General features: G+C 46.6%; 1 protein-coding gene across 2 annotated transcripts in view; it reads left to right on the top strand.

The window, feature by feature from the left end:
- LOC141076348 (breakpoint cluster region protein-like) overlaps positions 1 to 12593 on the top strand; it is a 63819-nt gene that overhangs the window by 30615 nt on the left and 20611 nt on the right. For both annotated transcript variants that reach the window (XM_073563772.1, XM_073563773.1), the window contains exons 9-15: positions 7803 to 7924; positions 8007 to 8175; positions 8806 to 8925; positions 9031 to 9106; positions 9218 to 9322; positions 9419 to 9493; positions 9602 to 9699. In XM_073563772.1, the coding sequence (XP_073419873.1) occupies positions 7803 to 7924; positions 8007 to 8175; positions 8806 to 8925; positions 9031 to 9106; positions 9218 to 9322; positions 9419 to 9493; positions 9602 to 9699 (765 nt within the window). The remainder of the gene's footprint in view (positions 1 to 7802; positions 7925 to 8006; positions 8176 to 8805; positions 8926 to 9030; positions 9107 to 9217; positions 9323 to 9418; positions 9494 to 9601; positions 9700 to 12593) is intronic.

The raw sequence follows: 12593 nt of genomic DNA, 5'->3' as shown, positions 1-12593 counted from the left end.
TCTTTTTTTTTTCCTTTTAGCCTTTATTGATTGATTTATTTATTTAGCCCCTCTCTGTGCCTGCATATTACAGCCGTCACACGCTGATCACTGAGGTACATCCGTGATCGACCTCAGGATGTTGTGTTTTTTTTTGTTTTTTTTTTAAATTTGGTGTGAAGAAAGAATACATTTTTATTTTTTTTATTTTTTTTAGATCAGTTGATAAGACTAAATTAAGTACAGTAAAAATATGCCGTAGTAATTGGCGGCTACTACAGTATTTTTAACTGAAGTTGGTTAGGCTGTGTCAGTTGCGGTACACACACTCAGGCACCGCATTCGTGAAAAAATGTCCTAATCATTGTGTTCAGCTGAGGAGTCATATGCTATATGTTATTGAGAGGTAGAGGGTTCCACCTTCCTTTTATTTTTCCTCCTCCTTCTCTTTATCAAGTGTTACTGAACCATCACGGAGTGAGCCAGGACAGAAAATGAAGCAGCACCCACCATTACTGACCCTATATGGATCTCACCCCCCAAAGATTATGAGCAACTGATTCTTGATTTTGTGGCGCAATCAGGAATCAAATTTGACACTGGCCTCACAGAAATTGACTTTTTCAAAGTAATTTTTTCTGAGGATTTTGTTAAACATCATGGTGGTCCAGACTGATTTGGAAGCCCAGCAATGTTCACCCATAAACGATTTGAAGCAAGTCAAAAATGTTTGCATTACAACGATAATGCATAATGTCCTCCCGAAGATGATCCAATTTTTGACAGACTTTTCAAAGTTCAGCTGGACATTGATCACTTCAGCAACAAGTTCGCTGAGATGTACGTTCCCCAGAGACCTCAGCGTGGATAAGTCCCTAATACATTTCAAGGAGAGGCTAAAATTCCAACAGTACCTGTCCAGTAAGAGGACCAGGTGCGGAATTAAACTCTATAAGCTGTGTTAGAGTACCTCAGGGTACACCCACAGGTTTAGAGTTTATGAACGGAAAGACACCCAGATTGAACCCTCTGAATGTTCCCCTGTTCTGGAAATGAGTTGGGAAAATTGTGTGGGATTTGGTGCACCCACTGCTAGATCAAGGTTATCACCTCTACGTGGTGTGGTGTAGTGACCACTGTGTCCGATAGGGGGCGCTGTGTGGGTGTCCCAGGAGAGAGGATGAGTGGCAGGGTGCTGAATGATCGTTATGTATCCCAAGGTAGGTGGCTTTGGGATGGAAGCTTGAATATGTGTGTTGATCAGCAGAGGTACTGCTGAGCTTTCTGTTAGCGTGGGTAGTCTGGAGCGGAAACTCCAGGAGTGGACCCTCTGGACTGTGGCACCGAGGGGCCCCGGGCGAGCTGCCAGGTGGAACCAACCCCACGGTACCAGATACCGAGAGGGGCGGCTCAGGATGGACCGGATTAGGTTTTGGAACTGAAGTATAGATGACAGAACAGAGCTGGAACCAGGAGGCAGGAATGGAGTAAGACAGTAGACTGGGACGAGGAGGGATGACAGGAGTAGGAACACAGGAGAAAGGATTAGAGGAGGACGGAAGGACTGAAACTGGATGGAACTGGAACACCGGAGGCAGGACTGGAGTAGGACGGAAGGACTGAAGCTGGATGGAACTGGAACACCGGAGGCAGGACTGGAGTAGGACGGAAGGACTGAAGCTGGATGGAACTGGAACACCGGAGGCAGGACTGGAGTAGGACGGCAGGACTGGAGTAGGATGGAACAGGAACACTGGAAGCAGGACTGGAGTAGGACGGCAGGACTGGAGTAGGATGGAACAGGAACACTGAAGGCAGGACTGGAGTAGGACGGCAGGACTGGAGTAGGATGGAACAGGAACACTGGAGGCAGGACTGGAGTAGGATGGAACAGGAACACTGGAGGCAGGACTGGAGTAGGACGGCAGGACTGGAGTAGGATGGAACAGGAACACTGGAGGCAGGACTGGAGTAGGACGGCAGGACTGGAGTAGGATGGAACAGGAACACTGGAGGCAGGACTGGAGTAGGACGGCAGGACTGGAGTAGGATGGAACAGGAACACTGGAGGCAGGACTGGAGTAGGACGGCAGGACTGGAGTAGGATGGAACAGGAACACTGGAGGCAGGACTGGAGTAGGACGGCAGGACTGGAGTAGGATGGAACAGGAACACTGGAGGCAGGACTGGAGTAGGACGGCAGGACTGGAGTAGGATGGAACAGGAACACTGGAGGCAGGACTGGAGTAGGACGGCAGGACTGGAGTAGGATGGAACAGGAACACTGGAGGCAGGACTGGAGTAGGACGGCAGGACTGGAGTAGGATGGAACAGGAACACTGGAGGCAGGACTGGAGTAGGACGGCAGGACTGGAGTAGGATGGAACAGGAACACTGGAGGCAGGACTGGAGTAGGATGGCAGGACTGGAGTAGGATGGAACAGGAACACTGGAGGCAGGACTGGAGTAGGATGGCAGGACTGGAGTAGGATGGAACAGGAACACTGGAGGCAGGACTGGAGTAGGACGGCAGGACTGGAGTAGGATGGAACAGGAACACTGGAGGCAGGACTGGAGTAGGACGGCAGGACTGGAGTAGGATGGAACAGGAACACTGGAGGCAGGACTGGAGTAGGACGGCAGGACTGGAGTAGGATGGAACAGGAACACTGGAGGCAGGACTGGAGTAGGACGGCAGGACTGGAGTAGGATGGAACAGGAACACTGGAGGCAGGACTGGAGTAGGACGGCAGGACTGGAGTAGGATGGAACAGGAACACTGGAGGCAGGACTGGAGTAGGATGGAACAGGAACACTGGAGGCAGTCTGGAGTAGGACAGCAGGACTGGAGTAGGATGGAACAGGAACACTGGAGGCAGGACTGGAGTAGGATGGAACAGGAACACTGGAGGCAGGACTGGAGTAGGACGGCAGGACTGGATTAGGATGGAACAGGAACACTGGAGGCAGGACTAGAGTAGGACGGCAGGACTGGAGTAGGATGGAACAGGAACACTGGAGGCAGGACTGGAGTAGGATGGAACAGGAACACTGGAGGCAGTCTGGAGTAGGATGGCAGGACTGGAGTAGGATGGAACAGGAACACTGGAGGCAGACTGGAGTAGGATGGAACAGGAACACTGGAGGCAGGACTGGAGTAGGACGGCAGGACTGGAGCAGGATGGAACAGGAACACTGGAGGCAGGACTGGAGTAGGATGGAACAGGAACACCGGAGGCAGGACTGAAGTAGGACGGCAGGACTGGAGTAGGCTGCTGCGGGGTGCAGACGAGAACGGAACTGCAGGAGCAGAGAGCACAGTGTTCTAGGAAACACAACAATCGGGCACCTCCATCAGGGGGAAGCGGCCTGATATGCTCCTGTCTGGTCTGCCATTGGTCAGGGAGGTGCTTCCGGGTCAGGGCATAGCCAGAGCACAAGGAGCATGAGGGAGGCGCGGCCTATGTGCATGCAGGGAGGCCGCCGGCAGCGCACCTGCCAGAGGCGACCTCCTTGGATGTCGGGCGGCGGGAGGCTGCGGCGTGGGAGCGATGGTCGGGTGAGTACGCAGAGACGGCGTAACACTTTCGTTACACTGTGTCAGGGAGAGCTTTCCAGGTAGCTGGTGAGACGGGCAAGGCCATCTACCTACAAACCCACCTAGGGGCGGGTATCTAGGATGCCATAGTAACGTATAAGTGTGTGAATGATTGAAGGACCTGTGATGAGGTCATAGCCATGTGATCCGGTGGGCGTGGCTATGGACCATATAAGGTGGCCAGGGTAAGTCACATGAGTGAATCATTGGACCCGGTTGGTCCGTTTGGAAGGTCTCGCTGGAAGATATGTCTGCCTTCCTGAAGTGCCTGTGTGTAATGGCTGCACGTGTCTGAGAGTTCCAAGAGGAGGGAAGGGACATCTGCAGTGTGGTGAAGCAACCATGAGGTAACCCGGCCATGGGATGAGGTAACTGGTGAGGCTAGAGAGCCTGCGTATTGGACATTGCATAACCTGTGTGACTACAGGGTTAACAGAGTGGAGCTCTGTCATGGAGGCTATGCTGTTGTATATGAACTTTCTGTTGCTGTTCATGGTTTATGATGCTTAATAAACCGCATGGACTGTTGGAGTTATATGAGAAACCCATGCCGGACCTGGTTATTTGGCTGCCTAGCGAATGTCCCCTACCTGAATAACAAGCGCTACCTTACAATGGAAAACTTTTATACCAGCATCCGACTCTTTAAGTCATTCTCTGCACGAGCTACCGCAGCCTGTGGTACTGTCTGCAAACATCAGAGGCCTCCCTAAGATGCTAATTAGGCAGATGCTCAGAAAGGGTGAAATCAGAGCCTATTGTAGCAACAGCATGCTGGTGATCAAGTGCAAGGACAAGAGGGATGTCCTTTTCTTGACCACCATACATAGTGATAGTAGCACCCCCTCCTCTGTGCAAGATACCTTTTACACCGGACACAAAACCATACTGTGTACTGAGATACAACAAGAACATGGGGGGAGTTGATCTCTCTGATCAAGTACTCCAGCCGTAAAGTGCCATGAGAAAGGCCAAGTGTGGTACAATAAGCTGGCCGTGCACATCGTAAAGATGGCAATGTACAACGCTTACTTGCTATCACGATGTGCAGGCCCGACTGGTACATTGCACCTTCAGTTCCAGGAGGTAGTGATCCAAGGCCCTAATCTTTGAAGGTCAGGAAGGCGCGGACCCCAGTACTTCCGGAACTGAAGGTGCTCGTATCGTACCAGGCCAACATTTCCCCTTAGAGGTCCCTCAAACCACAAAGAAAGGAAGGTCGCAAAAGAGGTGCCGATTGTGTTGCATAAGGGGGATATGCAAGGACATCACTTATTAATGCGACACTTGGCCTGTGTATAAAAGAATGCTTCAAACTGTACCATGCATCCATGGACTACTAAATTCATTTCTGACTTGCACAAGTCATGTATGTCAGTATGGCATACACTACACCACTCACATATGCCAACCTGATGCACTACATAACTTACGTGTGCCACTACATTATAAAATTTACATAGCAGGAAGCACTAAATCAGTTCCAAAATGGGGGTCACTTGTGGGGGGATTCTACTGTTTAGGCACATAAGGGGCTCTCGAAATGCGACATGACGTTCACTTTCAGTTCCATCCAATTTTGTGTTAAAAATGTCAAACTGTGCTCCTTCTCTTCTGAGAACTGCTGTGCACACAAACAGTGGTTTTCTCCCACATATAGGGTATCGGCATGCTCAGGAGAAACTGAACAACAAATTTTGGCGTCCATTTGCTCCTGTTATCTTTGTGAAAATAAAAAAATGGGTCTAAAGTAAACTTTCTGTGAAGTTACCGTATTTTGCGGTTTATAAGACGCATCGGATTATAAGACTCACACCAAATTTTGAGGAGAACAATAGGAAAATAACTGTTTTTAATAAAATGGTGTTGCTTCTTTTAAGCATATGAACTTGGTACACACAAGTGGATTCCAATGCAAAAAGATGTTTTTAATGAAGTACAGTACATTAAGACGTTTCGGTCAGTATGACCTTCATCAATGTACCCCGTGTTGTACTGTGAGATCGTGGAATTTGAATATAAATCAGGCCAGTGATAAATGAGGAGGCACCTGCAGCCGTCTCTCATAAGATTGAGCGTCCTGAATGTCAGCTGGGACGCGGTATCCTGTGCGCCTATCCCGCGTCCCAGCTGACATTCAGGACGCTCACATCTTAATGTATGTACTGTACTTCATTAAAAACACCTTTTTGCATTGGAATCCACTTGTGTGTGCCAAGTTCATATGCTGAAGTTCACGGAGTGGGATCCTACTTGTGCACCACTTCTTAGGGTTGTGCCATTGGTTCTATCTACCATTTGCTTCTTATAAGGTCCCAGGGTCGCTGCTGGCAGAGGCAGGAGTGGGGTGATGTTGCGGACCCCAGACTGGGAGAAAGGGGTGTTCGGATGTGCGACGCTGCGGGTGTTCTGTGGTTTGGGGGCTCCGCTGACATTTTGTGAAAGCCCGGAGCCCCCACAATTCTATGGTTTACTATGTGGTGGACTCCTGGAAAATGGCTGCCGGGGGCAGCACATGCACAGATTGAGATCTTGGCATTGAGATCTCATCTCCCGAGATCTTGGTGCTAAGATATCCATCTGCACATGCACCGCCCCCGGCAGCCATTTTCCCAGAGTCCACCGCATAGTAAACCATGGAAGTGCGGGGGCTCCGGGCTTTCACAAAATGTCGACTGAGCCCCCGCACCACCGAACACCTGCAGCGTTCACATCCGAACACCCCCTCATCCCAGCCTGTGGCCTGCAGCAACGCTCCACTCTTGCCTCCTCCAGCAGTGACCCTGGGACCCTGCTCCACCGTGACCGGTAAGGTATATTCGCATTATTAAAGGCACCCCAACTTTGCCCCCAAATTTGGGGGGGAAAAAAAAGTGAGTCTTATAATCCGAAAAATATGGTAAATGTTCTTTTTTTTCCTTCCACATTGCTTCAGTTCCTATGAAGCACCTAAAAGGTTAATAAACTTCTTTAATTTGGTTTTGAGCTCCTTGAGGGTCGCAGTTTTAAGAATAGTGTCACTTTTGGTTATTTTCTGTCATATAGCCAAAATGGTTTTGTAAATTTTGTTGTAAAAAGGAGAAATCGCTGGTCAACTTTTAACCCTTATAACTTCCATACAAAATGTTATGTTTCAAAAATTGTGCTGATGTACAGTAGACATGTGGGAAATGTTATTTACTAACTTTTTGTGTGACATTTCTCTGATTTAAGGGCATAAAAATTAACAGTTTGAAAATTGCAACATTTTCCAAATTTTTGCCAAATTTCCATTTTTTTCACAAACGCAAGTCATATTGGTCAAATTATAGTGCAATATGTCACGGGAAAAACAGTCTCCGAATCAGTGGGATCTCTTGAAGCGTTCCAGAGTTATTACACCATAAAGTGACACTGGTCAGAATTGTAAAATTTGCCCTGGTCATGAAAGTGAAACCAGGCTTGGTGGAAGGGTAAAGGGGTTACCCTGAAATTGTTTCATCAGTTATGCTATATACTGCAGTACCACAGTAAAGATGGTGATAACCCATTGGTCCCCTACGATCTCACAGGTGGCCGATAGGCACCAGTGAGCAAGCACATCATAGATCATATTATTTAAGCGCCTCTGTCAGTGATTGACAGTGACATTTAAATAGTTTAGCAGTGATTGTGGCTAATGCTGTCCGCTGCTGTTGTGTGTAGATGTCTAGATGTCGGCTATGAATTACATGCACACCCTGGCCATGACTAACAAGTACGGCAGAGTGCACGAGGAAGTTAATTTATACTTCTTTAATTTTTTTTTTTTTTTTTTTAATAAAAACAGTATATGGGATACTAAGCTGTGAAATGTGTGATATTTGAAAATCTCAATAATATATAATTTTTAAGTTTGTTACAATCTCTGTGTACCTACTTCGCTTCAGTTTTTTACTTTTTGCTCCAGACCAATAAAGTTTCCATTATATACGCTAGTTGCCTAGAGATTTTGTGTGCTAGTTGACATTAAAAGTATCGAGGAGTAAACTTGACTATAGACACAAATAAGTAGAAAGCTATTTCCTGACACGGCTGATGATAATCTTGACCCATGTCATAATACTGGGCCTATTGCTTGATGTTGGCATCATATAGGATAAACATACATTCTGGAGCAATTTATTGTTTATTATGGACTTGGATGGCAGATAAATTAATGTTTGTTTTTTCTAGTAAAGTTTTTTCCTATTTTCTTCTTCCGTAGCATCGACAGCTTTTGAAGGACAGTTTCATGGTAGAGCTGGTGGAAGGTGCTCGAAAGCTGCGTCATGTCTTTCTTTTCACTGATCTTCTGCTTTGTGCAAAGTTAAAGAAGCAGTTAGGAGGGTAGGAATCTATTATTGGTCAAAATATGCTCTTTTCCGAAAATTAACCACGTCTAATCATTTTAATATTTCTAAATTCTCAGGAAAAGCCAACAGTATGACTGTAAGTGGTACATTCCTCTTGCGGATCTGTCATTCCAACCTTTGGATGAATCAGAAACTGCAATCAACATTCCTCTTATACAAGACGATGAGCTGGAAACTATCAAAGTTAAAATTTCACAGCTGAAAAGCGATATCCAAAGGGAAAGGGTATGTCTTATTTACCTGTATCTTATACAAGGGGGCGCATAATTGGATTAGAGAATACATTTATAACAAGTCTCTAGTCTGTAATTGTAATTGAATGTATTTTCACTGTATTAGGTGACACACTGCAGTTGGCACTGTAATATCACACCTCCGCTGTATCCTTCCTTCAAAGATCCAGTTCATATTAGACAGTGAATTAAATGCAGCTCCTTCTTCAGATTGTTTCTACATGTCATCTAAGCAGTATTGAAATGAACACACTATGATAAAAATTGTCATGAAACCGAAATGTTTGACATTGGATCTGGCAATATGTCATTGAATGGCGACTTTGGCCGCGAGAGCAATTCACTTGGTGCCTCTTCTCCATCGCAGCGCATGGGGATGCGTTTCAACTCCTACGCTAACATGACAAGTCGTACAAAAAAAATCAGATTCTGTTTTTTGTGACGTTTTGGTGCAGTAGTGTAGCTGTCGCAATGCAACCCCTTCTCTTCTATAGCGGTGCGATTTAGCAGTGGCACCGAATGAACTTGGTCTCGTGATGGCTGACACGACCAAAGCCTTATACTAAACATGTTGAGTATAATATCTACAATGGCAAACTGAAATACATCTACTTTGTTTTAGAAGGCAAACAAGGGAGGAAAAGGTCAGGAGCGTCTACGCAAGAAACTTTCAGAACAGGAGTCAATGTTGCTGCTATTGTCCCCAAGTATGGCCTTCCGAGTGCACAATCGCAATGGCAAGGTGACTTTCCCTGAAATCTTCTGTATTTACACCATAGTTAGCACATTTCTAATACCTGTCATGACAGCCTGGTTACTGTCTTACCTCTAACTGACATTTTTATAGGGTTACACATTCCTAACGTGGTCTGATTATGAGCGGGCAGAATGGGGAGAACACATACGAGAGCAGCAGAAGAAATGTAAGTGAAGTGTACATCTGATTACTATAGCTGTACTTCATTTCTTTTATTGTGTTTCATAGAAATGTCCAGTATTATTTTGTGTTTCTTAGTGTCTTCCTTTTCATTTAGGTATGAAAAGCTTCTCTCTTACCTCCTTGGAGATTCAAATGTTAACAAATTCCTGTGTGAAATTACAGACAGTACACCGGGTTCCTCTGACCATTGGGAAAGAAGGTGAAAACACTTGGTGGCTATATGTGAAAACAGTATCACATGTGCCAGTCTTTGATTTTTAATGTCTTGTGATGACATGAATATTTTTTCCTACAGATGATGAGTCTTCTGGCCTCTACGGGTTCCTGAATGTTATTGTCCATTCTGCTTCTGGATTCCAACAAAGCTCAAGTATGTGACATTGTCACCTGTTCGACCATCACACAGTAGAATACAGTTTTCACGTTATGTATAAAAGTGAATAATTTATGACACTGGCATCCTTGTTGGTCCCAACAGATCTGTTCTGCTCTCTTGAAGTGGATTCCTTTGGCTATTTTGTTAACAAAGCAAAGACAAGAGTTTACCGGAACACTACTGAACCCAGCTGGAACGAGGTATGGATTCTGTGCGCTATTCCCTATCCAGACCTCTGGGATGGAGTCCCAGGTTGCTAACGTTCCAGTTTGCTTGTTTTTCCAACACATTTGCAAAAACAATTTAAAAATTAGCACGTATTATCTTGTTAAGATAAATCAATCTGCATCACAAATATTGTCTCCTATTTTAGTATCAAGAAGGGAGCAAAACATCCCGTACTTCATTTTGATTAAAAAGGCAGCGTTATGAACACTCGACTGTGTCGTTTTTCAGCTCTGCCTACTAGTCTCCAAAGTCTCATGTCTCAGAACCGTCTCCTCCAGTGAGCTCCATTAGAATAAACCTTGTACTGTGCCCATTACTGCATTATTGGGACCACACTTGACATAGTCCCAAGTTCCCACCTTCTGACCTTGTGCAGCTAGAGAAATATGTGAAATTCATTATATGATTAGGGTAAACATTTTCCCTAAGCAATGACTGCAACAATTCTTCCATACTATGTAACTTTCATTTAACGGTAATGTGACAGTGCAGTACGCAAATATTAGATTTTATAACCACCAGCGGACTTGCACAAATAGTAGTCCAAAGAACCGAACCATATATATATTAAAATATACAACTTCATTTAGTAAAAATAAGTACAGAGACAAAAGTGCCCAGTAGGGGGAGCCCTCACATCAGTACATGCGATATCATGGAGGCCTAAGGTTCAATAACAATAATTGACATATGTAAGTTGAGGTAAATAAAACCTTCTAAATCTCATGCCCCCCGGAAGAAGTAAGGGCGAAATGTACATTGGGGAGGGGGAACACTCCATTGGTCCTGTCACCTGGGCCCAGCCTCTCAGTGCTCCTCCAGTGTTACTCTTCATGCAGGTATTGTCTCCCTATTCATTATCTTTAAGACTGTATGTACTCCTTACTGGGCCTTTTTTGAGGTATTTGGATATATAATGGTCCTTTTACTGAGCCTGATTTAGAACCTACAATCCTTTGATTTCAATTGCTTATTGGACTAGGCTCTTGGGCACTTGAGCTCTAGGATTTTTATAGGAGTTTATTCCCCAGGTTATACATATTTTAGAAGGTTTTATTTACCTCAAATTATGTAAGCCTCTATGTTTTTACCAACACTATAGTGTTCATTTGTTATCACATGTACCGATGTGAGGGCTCCCCCTACTGGGCACTTTTGTCTCCTTACTTATTTTTACTTCTTTTTAAACATCTAAATAAAGTTGTATATTCTATATATGGTTCGCTTCTTTGGACTACTATTGATGCAAGTCCGCTGGTGGTTATATAATTGTTTGATTTGCTAAACCTTTTTTCTGTATGGATATGTTTATATAAACTAAATACTAGATTTTGTACAGAAACCTATCGTATATACTCGTGTATAAGCCGAGTTTTTCAGCACATTTTTTTTGTGCTGAAAACGCCCCACTTGACTTACCGTATAAATGAGTCCGTTGTCCCAGAAAGACAGCAGGGGAGGGGGAGCGGTGGAGCAGCGGGTCACAGGAGGCAGGAGCCGGCGGCTGCGGCTGTAACTGCCTGCTGTTTAAAGAGAAATGAATATTCATTTTCTTATAGCTCACACAGTGACAGCCGCAGCTGCCGGCTTTCAGAAGACATCCTACTCGCCTTCCTGCGCGCCCTCACTGCATCTCGTTGGTTCTGGCGCCAGCAGCATTTTGGCCGAGCAATCACTTGGCCCGGTCATTGAGATAATGAATATTCACGCCTCTCCACTCCCATAGGCGTGGAGTGACTATTGATTACTCGACAGGAAGAGCTGCTGACGTCGGAACGAGATGCATCAGGGCGCACAGGAAGGTGAGTAGGATGTGTTTTTTTTTTTTTTTTTAATAGGAAACATGTATACAAGAATAGGGGATAAGGAGCCATGCATACAAGGACAGGAGGGGCGAGCCATGCATACAAGGACAGGAGGGGCGAGCCATGCATACAAGGACAGGAGGGGCGAGCCATGCATACAAGGACAGCGAGGGGCGAGCCATGCATACAAGGGCGAGCCATGCATACAAGGACAGGAGGGGCGAGCCATGCATACAAGGGCGAGCCATGCATACAAGGACAGGAGGGGCGAGCCATGCATACAAGGACAGCGAGGGGCGAGCCATGCATACAAGGACAGCGAGGGGCGAGCCATGCATACAAGGACAGCGAGGGGCGAGCCATGCATACAAGGACAGCGAGGGGCGAGCCATGCATACAAGGACAGCGAGGGGCGAGCCATGCATACAAGGACAGCGAGGGGCGAGCCATGCATACAAGGACAGCGAGGGGCGAGCCATGCATACAAGGACAGCGAGGGGCGAGCCATGCATACAAGGACAGCGAGGGGCGAGCCATGCATACAAGGACAGCGAGGGGCGAGCCATGCATACAAGGACAGCGAGGGGCGAGCCATGCATACAAGGACAGCGAGGGGCGAGCCATGCATACAAGGACAGCGAGGGGCGAGCCATGCATACAAGGACAGCGAGGGGCGAGCCATGCATACAAGGACAGCGAGGGGCGAGCCATGCATACAAGGACAGCGAGGGGCGAGCCATGCATACAAGGACAGCGAGGGGCGAGCCATGCATACAAGGACAGCGAGGGGCGAGCCATGCATACAAGGACAGCGAGGGGCGAGCCATGCATACAAGGACAGCGAGGGGCGAGCCATGCATACAAGGACAGCGAGGGGCGAGCCATGCATACAAGGACAGCGAGGGGCGAGCCATGCATACAAGGACAGCGAGGGGCGAGCCATGCATACAAGGACAGCGAGGGGCGAGCCATGCATACAAGGACAGCGAGGGGCGAGCCATGCATACAAGGACAGCGAGGGGCGAGCCATGCATACAAGGACAGCGAGGGGCGAGCCATGC

This window comes from Dendrobates tinctorius, unplaced genomic scaffold, assembly GCF_039654945.1.
Source record: "Dendrobates tinctorius isolate UK_male_01 unplaced genomic scaffold, ASM3965494v1 ptg000397l, whole genome shotgun sequence".
Lineage (NCBI taxonomy): Eukaryota > Metazoa > Chordata > Amphibia > Anura > Dendrobatidae > Dendrobates > Dendrobates tinctorius.
The sequence above is the reverse complement of the archived record's forward strand: the minus strand, read 5'-3'. Positions and strand labels throughout refer to the sequence as shown.